At 42.2% G+C, this 26,751-nt stretch overlaps 1 protein-coding gene across 8 annotated transcripts in view; it reads right to left on the minus strand.

Moving 5' to 3' along the window:
• pde4ba (phosphodiesterase 4B, cAMP-specific a) overlaps positions 1-26,751 on the minus strand; it is a 466,048-nt gene that overhangs the window by 137,100 nt on the left and 302,197 nt on the right. Inside the window, exon 1 of one of the 8 annotated variants that reach the window (XM_060919909.1) lies at positions 5,163-5,281. The exons of the other annotated variants lie outside the window; for them this stretch is intronic. Coding sequence (XP_060775892.1) covers positions 5,163-5,251 — 89 coding nt within the window. The 5' untranslated portion in view covers positions 5,252-5,281. Of the gene's footprint in view, positions 1-5,162; positions 5,282-26,751 lie in introns of those variants that run through there. 8 annotated transcript variants of the gene reach the window in all.

The following is a 26,751-nucleotide window of genomic DNA, read 5'->3' on the forward strand; positions in this document are numbered from 1 at the left end:
TGAGGGCCTGAAGATCACAGGCATCCAGTGTCAGTTTTCAGCCTTGTCTCTTGCATACAGAGATTTCTCCAGATTCTCTGAATCTTTTAATGATATTATGTACCATAGATGATGTGATCCCCAAATTCTTTGCAATTTTACATTGAGGAACGTTATTCTTAAATTGTTGCACTGTTTGCCCATGCAGTCTTTCACAGAGTGGTGAACCCCTCCCCATCTTTACTTCTGAGAGACTCCGCCTCTCTGGGATGCTCTTTTTATACCCAATCATCTTACTGACCTGTTACCGATTAACCAAATCGGGGGGGGGGGGGGGGGGGGGGGTGAGCATTACACAACTTTTTCAGTCTTTTGTTGCCCCTGTCCCAACTTTTTTGAAATGTGTTTCTGACACCAAATTCAAAATGAGCATATATTTAAAAAAAAAAAATCTCAGTTTCAAAATCTGATATGTTGTCTTTGTAGTATTTTCAATGAAATATAGGGTTTCCATGATTTGCAAATCTTTACATTCTGTTTTTATTTATGTTTTAACATAAACATAAATAAACATAAACATAAACATCCCAACTTTTTTGGAATTGGGGTTGTACTGTATGATTGAACAGATACTGAGGCGAGAGGTGCTGTTAGATGTTTTTAACAGGACGTGCGTGTAGGAAACAAAGAGTAAAGAACTTTCCATGCTTTAAATAAAAGTAACCATCTCCACCTCAACATATAAAAATGCCGTCTTCCAATTACTTGAACAAGAGTCTTACAGGAACATGGTTTTCGTTCCAAGTAAGTAATCACACAGCGTGCGGTATGCTGTCTACAACCCATTTTTGCTCTAGGTAATTTGCCAGGAATATTATGTCTAGTTCTTATGCATTGCTTTGGAAATATGTGTACGTGTGTGAGTGTGTGCGCGCACATGTGTATAAACATACAGTCAGCTCCAGAAATAAAGGCACCCTTGGTAAAATTTGCTTTAAAAAAAAAAAAAGTTATGAAAAATAAAAACCCTCTGTGCTTAATTAGTTTAATCCCACACTGAATATTTTGATTACTAATTATTCATTTGTGGTCAGTGTGATCAACGGTGGAAACATGATGTACCCGCTTGAATTATGCTTATTAACTGCTGTGTATTGAGCTGTCCTACCTTATCTGGCTTTCTTGCTATATCACAAATGTATGGTCATGTTTATCAATCCTTCCTGCCCTTTGACAAAATGTTATCTTAGACTATTTCCACCATCAAGCCAGTAGTTTGTATGGCAATAGTGTTCATTTTCAACAGTGGGTTGATAATGAAGATAGTATTCAAAAATAGCTGATGAGATAAACATTTTCTCACTTTAAAACTCACAGTATGAAGCATGCTCATTAGCTTGTGAGTAGTTAAAGCTAACAAACACTGCATTGTTCTTAGCGTACACTATATATTTTTAATCTATCTTGTGTATTCAGTCATCAAATCTCCATCCTGCTTTTGGTTCGGTGTTGAACCCAGAAAGAGTCAATTCACTGATTTCAGGCATTCAAAACTCAAAGTCAACCCCAAAACTTTAGAGTCGATTCCACAAACAGAAAATGATTCACCTTGTGCACACAGCAAGCCAAAAAAAAAAAAAGTTAGTGAAACAGCCAGTGGATGAATATTTTGCCTTCATTTTAAATGTGTCTATTCAGAATTGAACAAATCAAGGCTTAAACTGCAGGTAAGATGAACACTTACAAGACAAAAAAGTTTGATGAACCAGAGAAACAATGTGCAAAATTCTGTCACCTTGTTTTAGTTTACATTTCTAAACTAAAAGGGACAGTTGGTGTTGCTTAACTTGCTTGAGACAAGCATTTGTTCATATTCTTCAGATTTTCTTATAAATGTCAGTAGTCAGTAGTGTCTGAAATGTCAGTAGTCAGTCGTACCTGAGAAATGTCAGCAGACAGAAAAATGTCAGTAGTCAGTAGTGTCTGAAATGTCAGTTGTCAGTAGTGTCTGAAAAATGTCAATGGTCAGTAGTACCTGAGAAATGTCAGTAGACAGAAAAATGTCAGTAGTGTCTGATAAATGTCAGTTGGCAGTAGTACCTGAGAAATGTCAGCAGACAGAAAAATGTCAGTCATCAGTAGTGTCTGAAATGTCAGTCGTCAGTAGTGTCTGAGAAAGGTCAGTAGTCAGCAGTAACTGGGAAATGTCAGTAGACAGAAAAATGTCAGTAGTCAGTAGTGTCTGATAAATGTCAGTAGTGTCTGAAATGTCAGTAGTCAGTCATATCTGAGAAATGTCAGTAGACAGAAAAATGTCAATAGTCAGTAGTACCTGAGAAATTTCAGTAGTCAGTTCCAAGTAACTCTATAATTACCACTAAACTAAAAAAAAAAAATAGAAACAGTAACTCGTACCATTTCCATGTTATACAATATTTTAGCTTTTGAATTTTCTGTTATCCACATTGCTCAAACTCTTGTTTGAGGCTTTAGTAGCTGCAAGTGCCACAAAGGATTTCAATGAGAGCAGTAAAAAAATAAGATCTACTAAATAAAGTGACAATCTGTTTATTAAACATCTCATCTTTTGGAGAAGAATGACCTGTTTGGAGAACTTGTCAAAAACCATTTCATGACGTTTGCAGGTTTGACATATGACTTTGGGGAAGAAGGGGACTTTTTGTTCAGAGAGAAGCATTCCTACAGCTTTGGGAAATAGCCCTTTGAGAAAGAAACCAGAGAGAGAAAATGGGAGGAGCATTTTACAAATGTGTTCCAGGGCAATAAGAATTGCTCTGGGCTTTGCTTTAAATAACAAATTTTTACAGCATGGGACAAATGAGTTAGCTTACTATGGAACGGTGTACTACCTTTTCCATGACATACTTCAGTCGACATAGCTCCCCAAATGACACGAGTCTGAGTAACGCGTGTATGTGTGCGCATAGAAGTACATGTGTGTATGGCTTTCGGTGCACGCATTTTACTTCTCCAATGAAATACACCTCTTTTTTTCCAAGTTGATATAAGAAAGGAACTCACAGAAAGTATAAGTGTTGGAAATGAGCTAGCTATGTATATGTACTGTGTGTCAATGTAGTGTTAACAGACGAGAATATGAAGCCTAGATCAGACACACAAATAAATGTCATAGCCTTGAGTAGGTTGCTACTACCAAATGCGATCCCCAGCAAGCTGAGCACTCGGCCCATATGAGCAAAACATAATAAAGTGTCTTAAATCAACACTGCACTCAGACATGTCTCTGAAATATTTACAGACTATCAAACAGTTGTTAAACACCCACGATCAAGGATGTCTGAAGTACAAAAGAACAGTCACCACACAGCAGAAGGGCTGTAGATAACCTGTTCCTCAAACTCAATCTCAAACCAAATGTGTGTTCAAGCACAAAACCACAGGCTGCTAAGATTATATCTGTTGGTATGCTGTTTCCACAGAGACTGTACATCTTCACTAAAGACTGTAGAATCATAAGTGTAAACACAATATATATATATATATATATATATATATATATATATATATATATATATATATATATCAGTTATTCCATGAAATCGAGTCATACATGAGCTGATAGCTGACGAGGCATGTAGCAGCAAGTCGGTTCTAAGCCATATACGACGAGACTGAGTGGAATAACTGTTTTATTCTATCCACATTCACTAGATTTTGAGAAACAAAGCATTTTTATTTTTTGCAAATTTGACAAATAAAAACCTTTTATACAAAATGTCAGACAAAATAATTTCCGATTAGAATGTAAACAAACCGGCGAAACGACAGTAGCGATTTGTGAAAAATACAATAATAATTCTTGAAAATTAAAAAAAAAAAACGTTCTTACCAAAATACTTTCATTCCATATTTTGTTGTGGGTTTTTTTTTTTGTATTTTTCAGGGTTTTGTTTTCAAGTAGAGTTTTTATTTTGTCCTTGGTTGGTTCAGCAACGCCATTTTGTTTTTCTCTACTCACGGTATATGAGTTGATAGCCTAGTCGTAGAGTAGCCAATCAGAGCGTGCGATTGCTCATATCCAGTGAATGTGGATAGAATAAATATATTTATACTACTTCTGTCTAGTATAAATACTGTACTGCATTTATACTTTGTAGAAACAAGTCAAGTCAAGTTTATTTCTATAGTGCTTTTAACAATAGACATTGTTACAAAGCAGCTTTACAGAATTTGAATGACTTTAAACATAAACTAATTTTATCCCTAATCTGCTATCCATGTAATCCCTCTACTTCTTGTAGAAACATACTACATACTGTAATGTACTGGCATGCCTTCTAGAGTGTATTACCGGTTTGCACAGTGTTCATGGCATATGTATGATACATGTGTCACTTAAGTCACTTTTACCTCATTTTGAAACATGGCGCCCAAAAAAAATCACCACTGGACATACTGTTAATGTAAATTCCAAGTCAGCACAAACCCAGCACTTGTACAAGTGCAGCTTATCTATCATGATGAGCTGCTTCCTGTCCTGCAAACTATTCTGCTTTCCAATAAGGGCAAAACATAATGTCTTAACCCCATGAGCTTATTTTGATATAAAAAAAATCGTAAATAAATAAATAAATTTAAAAAAAAAAGCAACTTGAATGATTTTCGGTACACACAAACTCACAATGCAGTGAAAATCAGAAAGCGCAGGTGTCGTCCAAGCTGTCATGTTTGTGAAACTTGGGTTTGTTCATGAACTGAAACTGAAGGGTGACGTCGACGATACAGGATTGAATTTCACTGCAGCTGCATTCCCACACTGAACTGACGGCTGACTCAACCTGTGCTACAGATCATACACCGGCTCACAAATATTTGTACAGAACTTCATCCATGATCTCAAGTGAAACAGAGAGAGAGAGGGAGAGAGATACAGAAAGTGTACAGCACAGATAAATGCAGGATGTATTGTAAGAAACTGTGTCTTCTTGCTCCACTTCTGCTTGAGCTGCCCTAGTTTCAGCTGAGAGACTTTTACTCCTGTGCTGCGACAGACAGCCAGAAGCACGACAGACAATATGCAAATCGGGCTAATGCACAAAAGAGGAGAAGGAGCGTGAAAGTGAGAAGCAGACATGTAAATTAGACAGTCAGAGAGAGAGAGAATTACTCAGAGAAAAGTGTGAGAATGAATGTATTCTAACCTGAGAGTGGAGGGGTGCAGCCTCCTTACCACCTCTTCACTAAAGTCGAAGTAAACTCTGCCCTTGTGACAGGGTGACCGCCGGTACATGGCCCTGAGACGTACTGCTGCACGCTCACTCATACACACACTAGCGGCATTGGTCCAGCATGACTCCACACACACACACACTCACATACGCACACCCACTGAGCCCTCCCTCCCACTGAGCTGAGCTCCATGCTGTAGCCACTTCCTCCCAAAGCTACACCATGAGGTTCTCAGACTCGCAAGAGCGGGAGGGGAAACACAGAGCCATGTTCTAATCCAGGATTGGAGTCTAACTGATGGATCTGGACTAAGCGTGACCTTTTAATAAAGACCAGAATGGAACATCTGATTAAAATACATATCACCATAAATGCACACACAACATGGCGATATAAGGCAGTCGGCTGTAGATAATTAGAACAGAAATTATCTGGAATGAATTTCATAGCTCAGTAATGGCTTGGTTTATTTTTTTTCCTTTGAGTAAGTGCAGCTGTTTAACCAACTAAACTTGTTTCACAGGCTTTGTTCACTACACAGTGCCAAGTAGTAAACCCTTCCTCCCCGGGGGGGGGGGGGGGGGGGGGGGGGGTGTAACAGGAGGACAGAGGACGGGAAGGAGCAGTAGCCTAGCCTGACAAAAAGCAATACAAATGTACAATATAATGTGCATTACAGTACCTCTTCTGCTAGATCCCCTCCTTTTTTCCATATTTTATTCTTTATATTTGTATATGTTAATACTTACTTTATCTAGACATTTTCTCTATTTTCTATTTATTCGCTAATGATGCTGCTGGAATTTTAATTTCCCTGAGGGAACCCTCCCAAAGAGATCAATAAAGTTTTGTCTAATCTAATCTAATCTAATCTAATCTAATCTAATCTAATCTAATCTAATCTAATCTAATCTAATCTAATCTAATCTAATCTAATCAGTTCCCCTGTGAGCCATGCCAGGAGTTTCACTGTACTAATGCTTAAAAAATATATATATAATAAAATAAATAAATACATAAATAATAAAAATACAAAAAATTACAATTGTATTATTCCTGGCAAAAGTGGAAACCTGACATGGTCTGCTGCTGTTGTAGCCCATTCACCTCAAGGATCAGCATGCTGTGTGTTCTGAGTTGCTTTTCTGCTCACCACATCATTATTTGCGTTACTGTAGACTTCCTGTAAGTTTGAACCAGTCTGGTTTCTCATATATAATTAAGTCTTTTGCCTTACTATTATACTACAATTTAATACAATACAAGAATGTATTCTTATCTTCTCTGATATGTCAGATCATCAACAGAGAAAAATTATTATTATTATTATTATTATTATTATTAACAGTTATTCCATGAAATTGAGTTGTACATGAGCTGATAGCCGACAATGCATGTAGCTAGCTAGCTAGCCAGCCAGATAGATAGATAGATAGATAGATAGATAGATAGATAGATAGATAGATAGATAAAAACTTTGATTAAAAAACAATTTATACAAAATGTCTGACAAAATCATTTCCGCTTAGAATGTAAACAAACCGGCGAAATGACAGTAGCAATTTGTGAAAAATGCGATACTAATAATGATTCTTGAAAAATAAAAAAATATATATATGTTCTTACCATCAAATATGTTCCTTCCATATTTTGTTGCACTTTTTTTTTTTATTTTGGGGGGGGTGTTTGTTTTCAAATAGAGTTTTTATTTCATCCTCGGTTGGCTCAGCAAGACACTCTGCCATTTTGTTTTTCTCCACTCATGGTATATGAGCTGATAGCCTAGTAGTAGGAGTAACCAATCAGAGTGCGCGACTGCTCATATCCAGTGAATTTGGATAGAATAAAAATCATTATACTTCGGGGTAGGTTCTGTCAGGTAAGACCTTTACAGACTCAGTAATCAACAAAACATCACCAGGTCCATACACAACACGTTTACATACTGTACATCGCAGATATCATGAGCAAACACACACAGTCACATACACAGACAACAGAACATGAGTGAGTTTAATATTACAATGCCCGATAAACATGGCAAGTCACTTTGCGGCTCCAGTTAAAAAGTGAAAATGCAACACAAAATGCACAAAAATGATAATTCAGGCATTTTTTCTCTAATGTACAGCTGAGACAATATGTCTCAAAAATGTTCAGATGGAAATATTTCTGCTAGTGAGTCACATCTAGATCTAAAATCAGATAAGTAGTTGGTTATAATTAATCATCCAGTCATACAGACTGCATCTTGATGATTAGTTAAAGGATTCCCCCTGAGCAATTTTTCTCATAGTGTTAAAAGAGCAAAGAGTCGGTCTACAATCTTTACGTCAAATGAAAATCAGAAAAATACATTAATATTAAATCCATTTACATCCAGTCGCATTGTTGTTGCCTCTTGCAAGGATGTTGTTTTCAGTGCAGCACAGTTGTCAGAGTGGAGACACAGATGTATGTGCAGAGGAGAGCGGGGTGCAGACTGTAGATGAAGCCAAGACAAGAGACAGGAAGCGAGGTCAGGAAATTAGCAAGGGTCGGGCGATCGTCAAACAACGCAGTAGAGGCGAGACAAAGAGTATAAACAAAATAGGGCAAGCAAAGGTCAGGAAATCGAGAGGCAGACAGAAAGTACAAGGCTTGGTATGAACTGGATGAAACAGAATGATACTTCACGCTGGAGTTGCATGAGACAGTGGCTTAAGTTGGGAGAGAGGTAATTAGGGAGATGAGTGGCAGCTGTAATCAATAGTCTGGTGACAGAGGACACTGTGTAGTTCAGAGTGTCCATGTTTGTAGTTTGGACGTTCTCAGCAGGTTTACTGACAGAACACTCCCACCCCCATATTCTTTCAAGGACGCCCCCTACCTAGGTGCTGGTTTGTCTGGGTACAGAGCATGGAATTTTTGGTTGAGGAGTGGGTCTAGAATGTCCTTGGCAGAAACCCAGCTTTGTTCTTCAGGTCCATAACCCTCCCAATCTACCAGGTACTCGACTTGCCCTCTTCTACGTCTAGAGTTGATAATATTATTTACCTGGTAGATGGGTTTACCTGGGTGTTCCTGAACCAGTGTGTTTTCGGCAAGAGAGCCCGGGATGGCTGGTTTCAAATTGTAGACATGGAACGTGGGAGATAACCTGCTGTGAGGGAGGAGTTCTAAGCGGTAAGAGACTTCATTAATGTGATGCAGTACCTTGAATGGCCCAATGTAATGTGGCTGAAGTTTTCTGCAGGTGTTGGGCTCGCTGAGATTTCTTGTGGCCGCTCATACTCTGTCGCCCGGAGAAAAGTTTAGACTGTCTCCTCTGTGTTTGTCCGCACATTCTTTATACTTGGCATTGACTGTCTCCAGACATTGGTGCACCTCCTCCCATACTGTCTGACTGCGTGTGAACCGGTCTTCCACAGCCTGTACCTGGCTTGGCATATCATCCCAGGGGAACAAGGGTGGTTGATAGCTGAGTATGCACTGAAATGGTGTTAATTGTGTTGCAGAATGTCTGGGGGAGTTTTGTGCATACTGGGCCCATGGGAGAAAATGTGCCCAGTCCCCCTGGTTACGCATGCAGAAGATCCTCAGGAAGCAGCCGATTTCCTGGTTGACTCTCTCAACTTGGCCATTTGATTGAGGATGGTAGCCAGATGTAAGGCTCACTGATACCCCTAACCTTTCCATGAAGCAGGTCCAGAAACGTGAAATGAACTGAGAGCCCCCAGTCACTGACTATATCCTCGGGGATACCATAATATCTAAATACTTGCTGGAAGAGTAGTTCTGCTGTTTGGGACGCCATTGGGATGCCAGGTAAGGGGATGAGCTTAAGAGCTTTAGAGAAGCGGTCAATAGTTACCATAATGGTAGTGTTACCTTCTGAGGGAGGGAGGTCAGTGATGAAGTCATTGGCTATATGGGACCAGGGTCTCTGAGGAATAGGGAGGGGGCACAGTTTGCCAGTGGGAGGGGTTCTAGGAACCTTTGCTTGGGCACAAATAGAACATGTTCTCCTACTAATACTTATTCTTCAGCATTTAATAAGTACGTTGACTGCCAGGATGTCCCGTGGTGGGAGACGCATGGGCCCATGTGATGAATCGACCTCGAAGCTGGTTAGGCACATAGAGTAGGCCAGGTGGGAGGTTAGTGGGGAAAGTTTGCGGTTGAGAATTTCTTATCTCTCTGTCTAGGTCCCAGGTGATAGACTGTACAAAACATGGGGATGGGAGAATGGGGTGGGTGACAGAATTTTGGTGAGAAGGACCAAAGGTTCGAGATAGGGCGCCCGCCTTGGCATTCTTGGAACCGGGGCGAAATGAAATTGTGAAATTGAATCTTGTAAAAAAAAAAAAAAAAAAAGAGCGCCCACCTGGCCTGATGAGGATTTAGCCTCTTGGCTTTCTTGAGATATTCAAGGTTCTTGTGGTAAGTGAGAATTACAAATGGGTGAGTGGCTCCCTCTAGCCAGTCTCACCACTCTTCAAGGGATAGTTTAATGGCGAGCAGTTCTCTGTTGCCAATGTTGTAGTTCCTTTCTGCAGAAGAGAGTTTCATCAAAAAGAAGGCTACTGGATGAAGTTTCTGTTTCTCCCCAAAACGATGAGACAGAATCGCCCCTACTCCAGTGTTGGATGCATCCACCTCTAAGGTGAAAGATTTGGTTGGATCAGGATGCTGGAGGACCGGAGCAGAGGTGAAGGCCTGCTTGAGATGCTGGAATACTTCTTTGGCCATGGGGTTCCACTGGAGGCACTTAGGCCCCTTTTTAAGCAGAGCTGCTAAGGGGGAAACTATCATACTGAAACCCCAAATGAACCGATGATAGTAGTTCACGAAAGCCAAGAAACGCTGAAGATCCCTTATGGATGTGGGTGTGGGCCAGGGCGTAACCGCAGAGACCTTGGATGAGTCCATGCTAACGCCATCTGTGCTAATAATGTTTCACACTGGAGTTGCATGAGAGAGTGGCGTAAGTAGGGAAAGAGCTAATTAGGGAGATGAGTGGCAGCTGTAATCAATAGTCTGGTGACAGATGACGCTGTGGTTCTTAGGGATTGTAGTTCAGAGTGTCCATGTTTGTAGTTTGGATGTGCTCAGCAGGTTTACTGACAGCAGTGAAGTTTGTCTGTCAGTTTGTTTTATGTAGTGGAAGTTCATTATGTCTGATTATTTAAGTATTTTTAAGTTCGTTTCTTAGACAAGGATTTTAAGATCGTTACCTTGTTAACAGTTTCAGCGTGAATCTTCCGCCTTTCTCAGAACTGTCACCAGATGTTCGGTCAACATCTGGTGACAGTTCTGAGGAAGTCGGAAGATTCACGCTGAAACTGTTAACAAGGTAACGATCTTAAAATCCTTGTCTAAGAAACGAACTTAAAAATGTCAGTTTGTTTGTTTTTAATCAGGATTGCACAAAATCTGGCGATCCAATTTCTATTAAACTTGGTGGAATGGCCAAGGAAGAACCCATTAAATTTTGGAGCAGATCTGAGCCATGGGACAGATCCATGAATTTAATTTCACATTCGCCAACATTGAGAGATACAGCATTTGCCATACATCTCACAATCCAGTAGATGGCAGGGAAGTTCAATAGTGACAAAACATAGCCAATGTAAAAATATGATGACTCCATATCACAATCTACATTGATGGGTGGCAGTAATCCTCTGGGGTACACAGGACATAATTCTAATAGTTTTGGAAAAATATCCAGACATATAAAGTGGCTGCGGCTGCAGATTTGCACATCACAGAAAAGTCGACGATTGTCCTTGGTGGAGCTCTGCACTCTCCAAGTGCCTCTCAGTGGTTGTTTTTTTTAAAAGTTAGAATAATATATTGTACCACACACAGTACAATTCAAAAGTCTGGACACACCTAATTCAATGGCTTTTCTTTATTTTTATAAATTAAAAGTCACTTCATGTCTTAAAGTAATGATGGGCGTCGTTTCTCTTTATTTAGTAGAACGGTTCTTAACATAATATGGATTACTACAGTTGTGGAATAGGGCCATTTACTGTATTTTTATAATTTACTATTTCAAAGGCAAGAAATTGCACTAATTAACTAATTAAGCCATGGCCTAAAGGTTAGAGATGCAGCTTTGGGACCAAAAGGTTTCTGGTTCAATTCCCTGGACCAGCAGGAATGGCTGAAGTGCCCTTGAGCAAGGCACCTAACCCCCACCTGCTCCCCAGGCTGCTCTGGGTATGTTGTATGTCACTCTGGATAAGAGCGTCTGCTAAATGCCATTAATGCAATCTAATGAAGCTGGTTAAGATAATGTCAATAGTGTACAAAACGTTATCAAGGTAAACGGTGGCCACTTTGAAGAATCTAAAATATCAAACATCTTTTGTTTAACACTTTTCATTGACCACATAATTCCACATGTTCCAGATGTTATTTCATAGTTTTGATGTCTTCAGTATTGTTCTACAATGTAGAAAATAGTCAAAATACAGAAAAAACTATGAATGAGTACAAACTTTTTGCTGGTACTGTATAAGGAAATAACCTTTTTTTAATCTCTGTGCTAAGATTTTTTAAAATGTAAAATTAATTTAATATTTAATTTATGTTTAATTAAATTTAATTCATAAAACATTTATATCATCTGATCAAAAACATGCAGTCCTGGTTTTTACCCTTTATGAGAATGTTGAAGACGTTCATCTTTATAATAAGTTTTATAATAAATCATAACAAGAGAAGTACACTGGGAAGGGCAATGTCAAATCTGATAATAAAGCTGTCATAAAAAATATTTATGCCGATAATTATACCAATGCTGAAGGCAAAGGCAAATAATTGCTTTCAAGTCCCTAACAAATCATGATATTTTGTGAAAGCCAAGTTCAAGCATTGTTTTATCATTCAATTAAAAAAAAAATACTGATCATAAAGTATGTCTGTGAAGATTCTCAGTCATCCAGGTCATAGTAAACTGTGGGTGGTAAAAGAGAGCAACTGGACTTGCTTGAAGATTCTTGAAGATATTTCACCTCTCATCCGAAAGGCTTCTTCAGTTCTGTCTGACTAATAGGGAGTATCAGGTATTTATCCTCTCATGGATGAAAAGCAATCCTACGGTGTCGTTGAGTCATCCTGTTGGTGTGGGTCACTGGGGGCTGGGTGTGAACGGCCTCGAGAGTCGTTGGGGTGATCAATGGATTGCTGGTTCTCTCTGTCCTCTGTGATGGCTATTCCAGGTTGACAAAAATGGCTTCTTTAATTCCTCGCTCATACCAACGATCCTCTCTGGCTAAAATGCGTACGTTGCAATCCTGAAATGAGTGTCCTTTGTTGTTAAGATGAAGATAGACAGCAGAGTCCTGGCCTGAGGAACTGGCTCTCCTGTGTTGAGCCATGTGCCTGTGAAGAGGTTGTTTTGTTCCCCAATATACAAGTCCGTGCATTCCTCACTGCACTGAATTGCATACACTACGTTGTCCTGTTTGTGTCTGGTTATTCTGTCCTTAGGGTGGATCAGTTTCTGCTTCAGGGTGTTACTGGGTCTGAAATGTAGATCCTCCCGAGTTTCTCAGATAGACCAGAAATGTAGGGAATGACAATGTTCTTGCGTTTGTTCCTGTTATCCTCCTTGTCCGTTATGTTCCTTTTTCTGCTCTTGAAGAAGGCCCAGTTGGGATACCTGCAGTTCTGAAGTGCTTTCTTGATGTGATTCTGCTCCTTCTGGAACACAAATTGGGGGTCATTAGGACCTTGCAACAAAGGGCTCAGAACATTCCTACAACGGTAGAGGGAAAAGAGAAGGAGCTGTTCCTCAGGCCAGGACTCTGCTGTCTATCTTCATCTTAACAACAAAGGACACTCATTTCAGGATTGCAACGTACGCATTTTAGCCAGAGAGGATCGTTGGTATGAGCGAGGAGTTAAAGAAGCCATTTTTGTCAACCTGGAACGGCCATCACTGAACAGAGGTGGGGGTCTAAGACATCATTTATCAGCCACCTACAATGCAGTCCTTGGCACACTTCCCAGACAACTGAATGCACACCAAAACCCAGCTGTTTTCAGGCCCTGTCCACACGGCAACGGATTCAGGTGACTCCGATACAATTGCTTATCGTTTAGGCCTGGCATCCACACGGCACCGGCGTTTTGGGTGCCCAAAACGCAATCTTTTTGAGAACGGGTTCCAGAGTGGAAAGATCTGGCAACGTTGCCGTTGTGAAGTCGTCTGGATGAGTAAAACGTATTTGTTTACGATGACGTCACAACCACATGACTGTGAGTGCTTCACGCCGGGTAGAAGTGTAACGAATATCACCAGGAAAAAGCCTTACAGAGCACTAGTGAGAGTGAAACACGAGCTTGGATATTATTATTATTATTATTATGTTCAGTGTTAGTTCACAGTAGTAATGCAAGAAGCAGAATAGTGACAGTAATAGTGAAGCAAAAACATGCAATTGTACAAACACTGCAGCTCTACAGCAAAATATTCATTTATGAAATGGTCTGATTCTTAACACCAGTAGTGCCAATGATCTTCTCATTGCGATGCGAGTTGTCAACAAATCCTATAACCTGGTTCATGAAACGCGCTTACAAAATATTTTCACTGTGAATATTGTGTAATGGTGCAAAGTGTGAGAGAGAGAGAGAGAGAGAGAGAGAGAGAGAGAGAGAGAGAGAGAGAATAGCCCTTAGGGCAGAGTCAATCCCACCAGCAAAACTAGGGGGAAAAAAGAGCGATCTCACCTCTTCAGATGATGGTTTAAGTCCTAGAATACATTCCTCAAAAAAGCAAATTAATCCATCAACGTGTATCATTCAATTTATTCCGGACCATTAAAGACGCCGCCTTCCGCGTACGTCATCCTCGCCGCCATATTGGAAAGGTCAAAGCGGAGAATAAAGATTGGCTGCGTTTAACTGTACCAACAGGTTTACCGTCCAAACGAGATCACATGGGATTACCTTTCACAGGTGAGACTGGAAAAATACTTTTCATTGTATTTGGTCATTATAATGTAATTTTCCGAACAGATTTTCCTGACTTTGTGGCTAATATGAAGTCTCGCGCATAATAGTTTATGCGCATGCATCCTTACTTCTTCTATTCCCATACGAAAAAGAACAGTAAAGAACTTATAAGAGTTTACCACTGTCTTAGTAGTAAATCCTTATAAATATAAGGATAAATCCTTATAAGGATTTATAAATAAATATATATGCCATGTATGATTTACTCCTGAAAGTGGCCCATTTTGCATTTTCCTCATACAAATTTATGAAAATCTAGTATGTATGAAGTGAACATTGTGCATGGTTTTTACAGATAATGTGTATGATGAATTACACCGTCTTTGTATGCTTCACGTAATGTTTGTAGTTTTAAATTATATTTTACAGTTTAAAATGTATATGCCTTTTATATGTAAATCCACATATGTTTGTGTTGGATTTACATATAAAAGGCATATACATTTTAAACTGTAAAATATAATTTAAAACTACAAACATTACGTGAAGCATACAAAGACGGTGTAATTCATCATACACATTATCTGTAAAAACCATGCACAATGTTCACTTCATACATACTAGATTTTCATAAAAAATTTGTATGAGGAAAATGCAAAATGGGCCACTTTCAGGAGTAAATCATACATGGCATATATATTTATAAATCCTTATAAGGATTTACTACTAAGACAGTGGTAAACTCTTATAAGTTCTTTACTGTTCTTTTTCGTATGGGTTGTTCTGGTGTCTCCGAAGGGACCGTCTTACAGCGCCCCTAGAGGTGTGGCATGTGTATTGCATCGTTTTCAGCAAGCGTTGCGTTGCCATATGGACCTGATATTTTACTGATTGTTGCCCATTTGGACGCGATATATTTTTAAATAACATCTCGTTGCCGTTGTCGTGTGGATGTAGCCTCAGTGACTCACAGGAGGACAGAGAGAACCAGCAATCCATTGATCACTCCAATGACTCTCGAGGCCGTTCACACCCAGCCCCCAGTGACCCACACCAACAGGTTGACTCAACGACACCTTAGGATTGCTTTTCATCCATGAGAGGATAAATACCTGATACTCCCCATTAGTCAGACAGAACTGAAGAAGTAGGGTGACCAGATTTCCCGAGTCTAAAACTGGGATACTTTGCACGTGACCGTGATACTCGTGCATGCACACGCGTTTTGATGTAAACATGCGCCGGCTCAAACCATGGCTCAGACAGGTGCTTTTATCATTTTGTAGAAGCTCACTTTTATCAACATTTCAGAGAATAATCAAGTATTTTCTTGTTATCTACATGTACTTCTATCACAATTCAGTTAAAGTAAGAAAATCAGACAACAGATGTGATGATAGGGAATAGGCCAATAGCCTAAATTTCAACTGATTTATTTCACCTTTGTGAAAACGCCTAGAAAATGCATTGCTTGCATATTAACATCAACATTTTATGCGATTAAAATTTTTTTTAAACAATAGGCTATGCATTGTAACAGGAATGAGCGCATGAGCCTAATCATTGTCACCTCCAAAACTTTACCCAAAATGCCTCTGTTTAATCTTAACCAGTGTCGGCTATTAACCATTTTGAAAACGTGAACCCTGAGTTGACAACAGCATCAAACAAGTCAAGACAATCTGTGATACAGATTAAAGACAGATGAAACAGATGAAAGACAACAAAAATGTTTCAGAAACACAGCCACCCACCCCACCCACCCTAAAGAAGATGCCATTTTATTGCATATATTTACATGATGAGTGAATTTGCTCCAGTAGCGCTTTATTGCCCGAGAGTCTGCTGTGAAACTGCGAGCAAGTATCGTCGAAATTGGCCGGGGTAATGAGCAAGGCTTTGAGAGTAGGCACGGTCATGCGATTCCTCTCATCAGTCCAGGTGTTGCTCATGAGTGAAAATATTCGCTCAACTGGACCATTGGTGCCAGGTAGGCACATCTGGCAAAGCTGGCTGACATTACTGTAAGGAATCTCCCTACTCTTGAAGTGCGCGAACATCTCCACCCAGTGCTCATCCGTTCGGCATTGTCGCATAGTAGTTGACAGCCGCTAGCGAAAAAAACCGTTATAACACGGCCTCTATATTGCAACATTGTACAAATAGATACATTGTAAGGCTGACTGCGCACACACGCACATTGATGCTGAATTGCTAGAAGCTTTATTGACATTTTGTTGGCTATACAGTATATGATCACTGTAACCGGGACAGTTTGTTAGTGTTTGGTGTAAACCGGGACATTTCAGCATCCCGACGGACCTTTGTCGGGACTGGGGACACGCAACTCAAAATCAGGACTGTCCCAGTCAAACCAGGACGTCTGGTCACGTTATGAAGAAGCCTTTCGGATGAGAGGGTAAACGTCTTCAAGAATCTTCAAGCAAGTCCAGTTGCTCTCTTTTGATCATAAAGTAGGCGGCATGGTGGTGTAGTGGTTAGCACTGTTGCCTCACAGCAAGAAGGTTCTGGGTTTGAGCCCCGTGGCCAACGGGGGCCTTTCTGCGTGGAGTTTGCATGTTCTCCCCGTGTCTGCGTGGGTTTCCTCCGGGTGCTCCGGTTTCCCCCACAGTCCAAAGACATGCAGGTTAGGGTAATTGGTGGCTCTAAATTGACTGTAGGTGTGAATGTGAGTGTGAATGGTTGTTTGTTTCTATGTGTCAGCCCTGTGATGATCTGGCGACTTGTCCAGGGTGTACCCCGCCTCTCACCCATAGTCAGCTGGGATAGGCTCCAGTTTGCCCGCGACCCTGCACAAGATAAGCAGCTATGGATAATGGGTGGATGGAATATATCCATGTCTTCCAGGAAGATAAAAAAAAAAGAGGTTTTGAATCCATTTCCAAATCCAACAAAAATAAATAAATTATATATACACACACACACACACACACGGACACAAGTGTACATATTCCTCTATATTATATGGACAGATGGACATGAGTGTTTTACTGAGAAATACACCACTCATTTTTCATAGGAACTACATCCAGGACATGTCACTTGTGAGGAAATCGATGAATTGTTTTGATGAATTTGGGTAGTTTTTGTTTGTGAATGTGTCAATATAATAAAAAGAAAATCACACGCTGGCTGGAAGATATGAGTTTTTCTTCTCACGTTGAAAAACTTGCATTTTTCATGCAAAATACATCATGGATCTGAGTGACATATTTCTCGATATTTCAGGCCGATGACGTCATTCCCACTGTTTTCCTGCTGACTAGACGCGCTTTGTCAAAATGGCGAACCGGTTCAAAATTAAAATTATTTTGATTTACTTGCATTTTTTGTGGATGTGTCCATATAATATAAAGAACATTACATGCTTTGCACACTCGTGAATATGTTCACCACTCGAAGATAAACTTCATATCTTCGCACCACCGTGTAATACCCTCTATATCTCATCTCATCTCATCTCATTATCTCTAGCCGCTTTATCCTTCTACAGGGTCGCAGGCAAGCTGGAGCCTATCCCAGCTGACTACGGGCGAAAGGCGGGGTACACCCTGGACAAGTCGCCAGGTCATCACAGGGCTGACACATAGACACAGACAACCATTCACACTCACATTCACACCTACGGTCAATTTAGAGTCACCAGTTAACCTAACCTGCATGTCTTTGGACTGTGGGGGAAACCGGAGCACCCGGAGGAAACCCACGCGGACACGGGGAGAACATGCAAACTCCACACAGAAAGGCCCTCGCCGGCCCCGGGGCTCAAACCCAGGACCTTCTTGCTGTGAGGCGACAGCACTAACCACTACGCCACCGTGCCGCCCTACCCTCTATATAATAATAATAATAATAATAATAACAGCACTGGAAAAGGCACAGGATGGTTTTCTATAGAGCATGAACTCTTGAGAGTGCACTCCTCACTTCACTTTGATGAAATGTTAAATGCAACAGTGAGTTCTCTTTACAAGAAACAGAAAGGAAACTATTCCATTCAGCTCTGAAAAATGGGAACAGAAACACAAATCCACTCTACTACTACCACACACACACCATTTAGTAATGCCTTCATCTCAAAGGATTAAAGCCGTGTGTAAGAAAACAGTGCTCCGTTTGTGCAAGTCACAGCCATTAAGCCGAATGAAGCGCTGTGACACACATGCTGATGGATCACCAGCAACACTCCATAACTCACAGTGCTGGATCATGACCATCACCCTGAAAGGATCAGAGATCAGACGCTGTCTCCTGCTTTCATTTCTCACTGCAAGTGACTGAGCAAACGATTTTGCTCTGGTAGCCAAAAGAGCCATGGCCTGAGTCAGTATTTCAGAAAGGAGGCAGTTATTTTGGATGGAGAACAGAGAAGGCAGGACAGATATAAAGCCTGAGTCACGTGCCTGAGAGACAACAACGAAAGTGGAGCCTGGGCAGACAGACCAGTACAGACGGCAAGTGTAATTCAGACCAGAACAATGCTGAAGTGTCGAGTGTCTGGGTGAAAAGATATTAATTTTCGATCACAACAAAAGAAAGCTGAGTGAGGACATGACCCAGGCATTTCATAGCCCATTAATCTGTTTGTTGGACATAAAAGTCAGACAGAGACAGAGAGAGAGGAGGAAACAATTAGACTATTATACTAATCTGGTTTTTGTATGTGTGTGTGTGTGTGTGTGTGTGTGTGTAATAAAGTACCTTTGGGAAAGCGCAGATGGAGTTGGGTTCCACAGCTCAGTCTGAATGAGTGTGTGTCTGTCTGTTTAACAGATTCAGTTTCAACCCCACCTGTCATCTGTTTCATGAGAACAGTGCAAATCCCACTTTTCTCTATAGTACTGTATCCTTGAATGTCAATAAATCCATCCATTTTCTTCCGCTTATCTGAAGTTGGGTCACAGTGGCAGCAAGCTAAGCAGGGTATTCCAGGTGTCCCTCTCCCCAGCAACACTTTCCAGTTCCTCCTGGGGGATTCCAAGGCGCTCCCAGGCCAGATGAGATATATGATCTCTTCAGCGTGTTCTGGGTCTACCCCGAGGTCTCCTCCCAGTTGGACGTGCCCAGAAAACCTCCAAAGGAAGGCACCCAGGAGGCATCCTTTATCAGATGCCAAATCCGAACCACCTCGGCTGACTCCTTTCGACATGAAGGAGCAGCGGCTCGACTCCGAGATCCCTCCAGATGTCTGAGCTCCTCACCCTATCCCTAAGGGTGAGCCCAGCCACCCTCCGGAGAAAGCTCATTTCAGCTACCTGTATCCGCGATCTCATCCTTTCGGTCGTTACCCAAAGCTCATGACCGTAGGTGAGGGTTGGAATGTAGATTGACTGGTAAATCAAAAGCTTTGTCTTCTGGCTCAGCTCGACCATGTCAATAATTTTTTTTCATTCTTTTTTAAGCGCTTTATCCTGACTAATCCAGAGGTAATCCTGGAAATACTGGGAGTAAACCAGGAATGCAGCCTAGATGGGAATCCAGTGCGTCACAGGGCTCCATGTGCGCGCACACACATGCTCATTTGCACTAGCATGTTTTACAGAGATGAGAGGAAACCACAGAAACTCACACAGACAGTAACCTGAGCTACAGTTCAAACAGTTCCGGAGGTGTGAGGTAGTAATGCTATCTGCTGCACCACACTGCTGCTCAGTATATCATCAAACAATTAATAAAGTATTTCTGTTAACCAGACTCCTTTGGGAACTGGCATTTCTTTAAAATAAGTCGAGATAGCCAGTAGCAGTATTGGGTCAATACCATGAAAAAAAGAAAAAGTAGATCTGATATCAGAGAAAAGACACTGGATATTGGATCCTGTAACAAATGGCAAAGGCTAAAGTGTAAGTGGATTTGGAAACATTATTTATTCTACGAAATGTTGACACATGAAAAGATTTGGCTTTTCATCTGTTAGGGAGGATTTTATTATACAGTGGGGCAAAAAAGTATTTAGTCAGCCACCAATTGTGCAAGTTCTCCCACTTAAAAAGATGAGAGAGGCCTGTAATTTTCATCATAGGTACACTTCAACTATGAGAGACAGAATGGGGGGAAAGAATCCAGGAAATCACATTGTAGGATTTTTAATTAATTAATTGGTAAATTCCTCGGTAAAATAAGTATTTGGTCACCTACAAACAAGCAAGATTTCTGGCTCTCACAGACCTGTAACAACTTCTTTAAGAGGCTCCTCTGTCCTCCTCTCATTACCTGTATTAATGGCACCTGTTTGAACTCGTTATGAATGAATGAATGAATGAATTTATTTATTTCAAACATGTATAAAAATGTATGTAACTATCTGTACATACAAAAGAAAGAAAACGAGAAAGTGACAAAAAAAATAAAATAACAAAGAGCTAAGACATGACAATACACCACACATTGTTCGAAAAAGGAGTGGGAAGAAGTACAATACTTTTTTTTAATTTCCCACCCCTTTTTAACTACCCCGAAATCCAAACTACATTAATACACCTATAAAAATATATACCATATATACACTTCATGAATATCTATATAAATACATAATTACAAAAATAAATATATACTACATACCATATATTATCAGTATAAAAGACACCTGTCCACAACCTCAAACAGTCACACTCCAAACTCCACTATGGCCAAGACCAAAGAGCTGTCAAAGGACACCAGAAACAAAATTGTAGACCTGCACCAGGCTGGGAAGACTGAATCTGCAATAGGCAAGCAGCTTGGTGTGTTGAGAAATCAACTGTGGGAGCAATTATTAGAAAATGGAAGACATACAAGACCACTGATAATCTCCCTCGATCTGGGGCTCCACGCAAGATCTCACCCCGTGGGGTCAAAATGATCACAAGAACGGTGAGCAAAAATCCCAGAACCACACGGGGGGACCTAGTGAATGACCTGCAGAGAGCTGGGACCAAAGTAACAAAGGCTACCATCAGTAACACACTACGCCTCCAGGGACTCAAATCCTGCAGTGCCAGACGTGTCCCCCTGCTTAAGCCAGTACATGTCCAGGCCCGTCTGAAGTTTGCTAGAGAGCATTTGGATGCTCCAGAAGAGGATTGGGAGAATGTCATATGGTCAGATGAAACCAAAATAGAACTTTTTGGTAAAACTCAACTTGTCGTGTTTGGAGGAGAAAGAATGCTGAGTTGCATCCAAAGAACACCATACCTACTGTGAAGCATGGGGGTGGAAACATCATGCTTTGGGGCTGTTTTTCTGCAAAGGGACCAGGACGACTGATCCGTGTAAAGGAAAGAATGAATGGGGCCATGTATAGTGAGATTTTGAGTGAAAACCTTCCATCAGCAAGGGCATTGAAGATGAAACATGGCTGGGTCTTTCAGCATGACAATGATCCCAAACACACCGCCCGGGTAACGAAGGAGTGGCTTCATAAGAAGCATTTCAAGGTCCTGGAGTGGCCTAGCCAGTCTCCAGATCTCAACTCCATAGAAAATCTTTGGAGGGACTTGAAAGTCCGTGTTGCCCAGCGACAGCCCCAAAACATCACTGCTCTAGAGGAGATCTGCATGGAGGAATGGGCCAGAATACCAGCAACAGTGTGTGAAAACCTTGTGAAGACTTACAGAAAACGTTTGACCTCTGTCACTGCCAACAAAGGGTATATAACAAAGTATTGAGATGAACATTTGTTATTGACAAAATACTTATTTTCTGCCATAATTTGCAAATAAATTCTTTAAAAATCAGACAGACAATGTGATTTTCTGGATTTTTTTTTCTCATTTTGTCTCTCATAGTTGAGGTATACCTATGATGAAAATTACAGGCCTCTCTGATCTTTTTAAGTGGGAGAACTTGCACAGTTGGTGACTGACTAAATACTTTTTTGCCCCACTGTATTTATACTATACACTTTATTATAGTTACAATGCTAGTGATTTCTGGGCGAATGAGCTAAACTGTGAAGTGCGTCAATTAAAAAAAAAAAACAGATCAAAGATAAGTAGTTGCTGAAGAAAAACAATATCAGATGGTTATAAGTTGTGGCTGATAATCAAGGTTTCGGTATTTGTAGCCTATCGGAAATGTCATGCTCCACCCCGGACATCCACTCCGCCCAGCAATGGAGGAGAGAGAAGAACCGCCCCAGCTTCACTTCCTCTCCACCCCCCGCCACGTCCGTTGAACCCATGCAGGTAGACCGGGGTCAGGTGTCAGCGGAGGAACGACAGTGCTGGCGGAGCATAGGGGCCTGTTTCTATCGCGGTCAGCAAGGACACATCTGCCAAGCCTGCCCACTAAAGGGAACGAGACCACCAGTGAATTGAGGGGCCCTGGTGGGCAACACTCGGAACCAGCCCCCCGCTGATCAACCGTTACTCCCTGTCATCGTCATCCATGACAACCAGCATCACCATCTCCAGGCTCTTGTAGACTCAGGGGCGAACAGGAACCTGATCTGCTCCACCACAGCCAAGCGTCTGGGAATTCCGCTACTCGCCCTCGATGTCCCTCTCACAGTCCTGACGCTCAATGGCACTGGATTGACCACCATCACCCACCTTACCGCCCCGCTCATCCTGAGGATTTCCAGCAACCACTCTGAAACCATCCAACTCCACATCATGAACAACCCCCACATACCCATTATCCTAGGATTACCCTGGTTAACGCAGCACAACCCCCACCTAAACTGGGCCGATAATACCATCCTAGGCTGGAGCCATTCCTGCCTAGCTTCCTGCCTGAACTCCGCTCTGCCTCCTGGCAAACCACCGCAGCCTTCAGCCAGCGAGTTTCCCAACGTCTCTCACATGCCTCTGGAATACCTGGACTTAAGACTTGTTTTCAGCAAGACCCAAGCAGTGTCCCTCCCTCCTCACAGACCCTATAGCTGTGGAATTGACCTCCTGCCTGGGATGGCGCCACCCAAAGGGCGACTCTACTCTCAACGCCATCACCATCAAGAACCGTTACCCCCTACCGCTCATGTCTACGGCCTTTGAACTACTCCAGGGAGCCAAGATATTCACCAAGTTGGACTTACGCAATGCCTACCATCTTGTCAGGATCAGGGAGGGTGACGAGTGGAAGATGGCCTTTAACACCACCACTGGCCACTACGAGTACCTCATGGTCCCTTTCGGCCTGACCAACGCACCCGCAGTCTTCCAGGCACTCGTCAACGACATCCTAAGGGACTTTCTTACCATCTTCATTTTTGTGTACCTGGATGACATCCTGATCTTCTCTTGCTCCCTGGAGGAACATCAGGGCCATGTCCAGCAGGTCCTCCAGCGCCTGCTAGAAAACAAGCTGTTTGTCAAGGCAGAAAAGAGCGAATCCCACCAGAGCTCTGTCTCATTTCTGGGGTTCATCATCTCCCCAGCTAGGATCCAGATGGACCCCCTCAAGCTTGAGGCAGTCGCAGACTGGCCTACCCCATCCTCACGACGAGAGCTCCAGTGTTTCCTGGGATTCGCTAATTTCTACAGGTGCTTCATCCACGACTTCAGCACAGTGGCTGGACCTCTCACTGCCTTGACCTTGATTAAGACCAAGTTCAAGTGGGGGGAGGAAGCAGAGAAAGCCTTCTCCATGCTCAAGCACAAGTTCACCACAGCACCCATTCCTGATCCGACCAAACAGTTCATCGTGGAGGTTGATGTTTCCGAGTCCGGGGTCAGAGCCATTTTCTCCCAGAGGGCCAGCGATAACAAGGTCCACCCCTGCTCCTTCTTCTCTCGCCGGCTGTCCCCTGCTGAACGTAATTATGACATCAGCGACAGAGTTGTTGGCCATCAAGCTAGCCTTGAAGAAGTGAAAGCACTGGCTCAAAGGGTCAGAGCTCCCCTTCCTAGTCTGGACTGACCATAAGAACCTGGAGTACCTCAAGTCTGCCAAACGTCTCAATTCCCGTCAAGCCCATTGGTCTCTCCTCCCAGTTCAACTTCACTCCTACCGCCCAGGCTCCAAGAACGGCAAACCTGACACTCTGTCCAGAATGTTCTCTTTCCACCAAGAGGAGTCCAAGCCACCTGAGACCATCCTTCCTCCATGTTCCCTGGTGGGAGCCACCATTCTAGAGGTTGAGACGCTTGTGCAGAAGGCCCTGAAGCAGGACCCCGGTGAAGGTAACTCAAGCAACATACCACCTAACCATCTGTTTATTCCCTGTTCTGTGTGAACCAAGGTGCTGCAGTGGGGTCATGGCTCCAAGTTGGCTTGTCACCCGGGAGATGCTCGAACCCTGGCACTTGTCCAACAGCGCTTCTGGTGGCCATCCATCAAGGAAGATGTCCAGGAGTTCGTGGCAGCCTGCGACACATGTGCCCGGAACAAGACAGCCAATCGACCCCCTGCTGGCTTGCTAAGACCCCTCCCGATTCCTCATTGACCCTGGTCTCACATCGCTCTGGACTTCATCACAGGACTCCCCAACTCAGGTGGCAACACATGCATCCTCGACCATTTCTCCAAGACAGTCCATTTCATCCCTCTGCCCAAGCTTCCCACAGCTAAAGAAACCGCCGAATTACTCATCCTTCACATTTTCTGCCTACACGGACTCCCCATTGACATCGTCTCCGACCAGGGTCCTCAGTTCACTGCGCAGTTCTGGAGGGCCTTCTGCAACCTCACTGGGGCCCTCCTGTAGTCTCTCCTTAGGGTTCCACCCTCAAACCAACGGCCAGGTGGAATGGGCAAACCAAGATTTGGAGCTGGCACTCAGGTGCATGGTGTCCAGGGATGCTGGTTCTTGGAGTAAGTACTTACCTTGGGTCGAGTACGCTCATAACACACTTCCTTCATCTGCCACAGGTCTCTCACCCTTCCAGTGCTCCCTAAGTTACCAACCACCACTCTTCCCCAACCAAGAGGAGGAGGTCGCCGTACCCTCAGCCCAGATCTTCATACGCTGCTGCAGGAGGACGTGGGCAATGGCCCAGAGAAGACTCATTCACTCCGCCCTAGCATCCAAGAGGCAGGCTGACAAACACCGCTCTAAGGCGCCCACCTACCGGGTGGGGCAATGAGTCATGCTCTCCACACACCACCTGCCACTCAGAGCCATCTCCCGCAAGCTGGCTCCTAGGTACCTAGGACCTTTCCTCATCAGCAAGGTAATCAATCCATGTTCCGTCAGACTGGCATTACCACTCACCATGCGACGTATTCACCTCACTTTCCACGTGTCACAGCTTAAACCTCTGGTTTCCAGTTCTTTGCACACTCCAGATTTATGTTTTTTTTTCATCTTAATTATTCTTTGTGTCAAAATAAAACAACAGTTTTCACCTTTAAAGTGGTAGGCATGTTGTGTAAATCAACATGCCTAACATCCCAAAAATCCATTTTAATTCTAGCTTATAATGCGACAAAACAGGACAAACACCAAGGGGGATGAATACTTTTGCAAGACACTATATTTGCTCTACAGCATTTGTTTGCATGTGCCTAAGACCTTTGCACTATACTGTAGTATGTCTGTGAAGGTTCAGGAAAAAAAATCCTTAAGGCTCATTTGTATGGTTAACATTTCTATTTGTTGAAAAGGATTCTAGGTTTTTAACATAAATTTATTAACAGCTACCCCAGACAGACAAACTGAAGAACCACTGACAGTTCACTAGGGGGCAGCAGTACACAATCACTCACTCCATAACATGGTGTGTGTGTGTGTGTGTGTGGCTTGCATCAACCAGGAAAAAAATGCAATATAAAAGAGCCAACTAGATAAACCACATGTTGATTTTCACTTGGGTTCATGTAAGAGTTTGTGGGTCAACTGTACACTGTTTATTAAAAAGAAATCGATTTCATGATCTAAACCAAATTCAGATAGAGATGAGCAAAGCATGAGATGGCAGAACAGCAGAAGACATATTTACATAATGCAAAAAGCAAGCAGACTCACTAAAAGTGTGACTCGCCCACATATAGCATGTTAATCTCTGACAGGTCTGACAGACAGAGAGAATAAAAGAGAGAGAGAGAGAGAGATGGTCATCTCTGAGTCATTTCTTTCCAGCTGAATGAAGCCACAGATGAGAGCAAAATTACAAGTTTTTCACTGCATGGCTTTTGCATGGATAAAAAAAGAATAAAAACATGTGAATTTGGCTGACAGACAGAGAGAAATAGAGGAAGTGAGACAGAGAGAGGGCGCCATGCTCCTCCTCACGTCTACCGGTGGTGCTGCCTGGAGGTCTGAGCAGAACTGCAGAGTCATCATGGACAAATGGAAAGCCAAATAACACACTGACCCGCCCCGAAACATCCAGCAAATATGTACCCTCACGGTCCACTTTTTTAGGAACACCACACTAATATCACATTTTGTGCTTAGAGTCAATTCTTTGTTGCATGGATTCCACAAGGTTTGACATGGACATATCTAGTCCACGTTGACATGATTACATCACATTGCTGCACATTCATACTGCAAACCCTCTGTTCTGTCGCATCCCAGAGGTGTTCAGCTGGAGTCAGATCAGGTGACGAGAGGCCTGTGAAGTACACTGGGATCATTATCATTTTCATGGAGCTTTAATGTATCATGGCGCATTTTCATGCCCACTGTAACCTCATATTCCTATTCTTGGATGACAGTAG

Source organism: Neoarius graeffei, chromosome 4 (genome assembly GCF_027579695.1).
Source record: "Neoarius graeffei isolate fNeoGra1 chromosome 4, fNeoGra1.pri, whole genome shotgun sequence".
Lineage (NCBI taxonomy): Eukaryota > Metazoa > Chordata > Actinopteri > Siluriformes > Ariidae > Neoarius > Neoarius graeffei.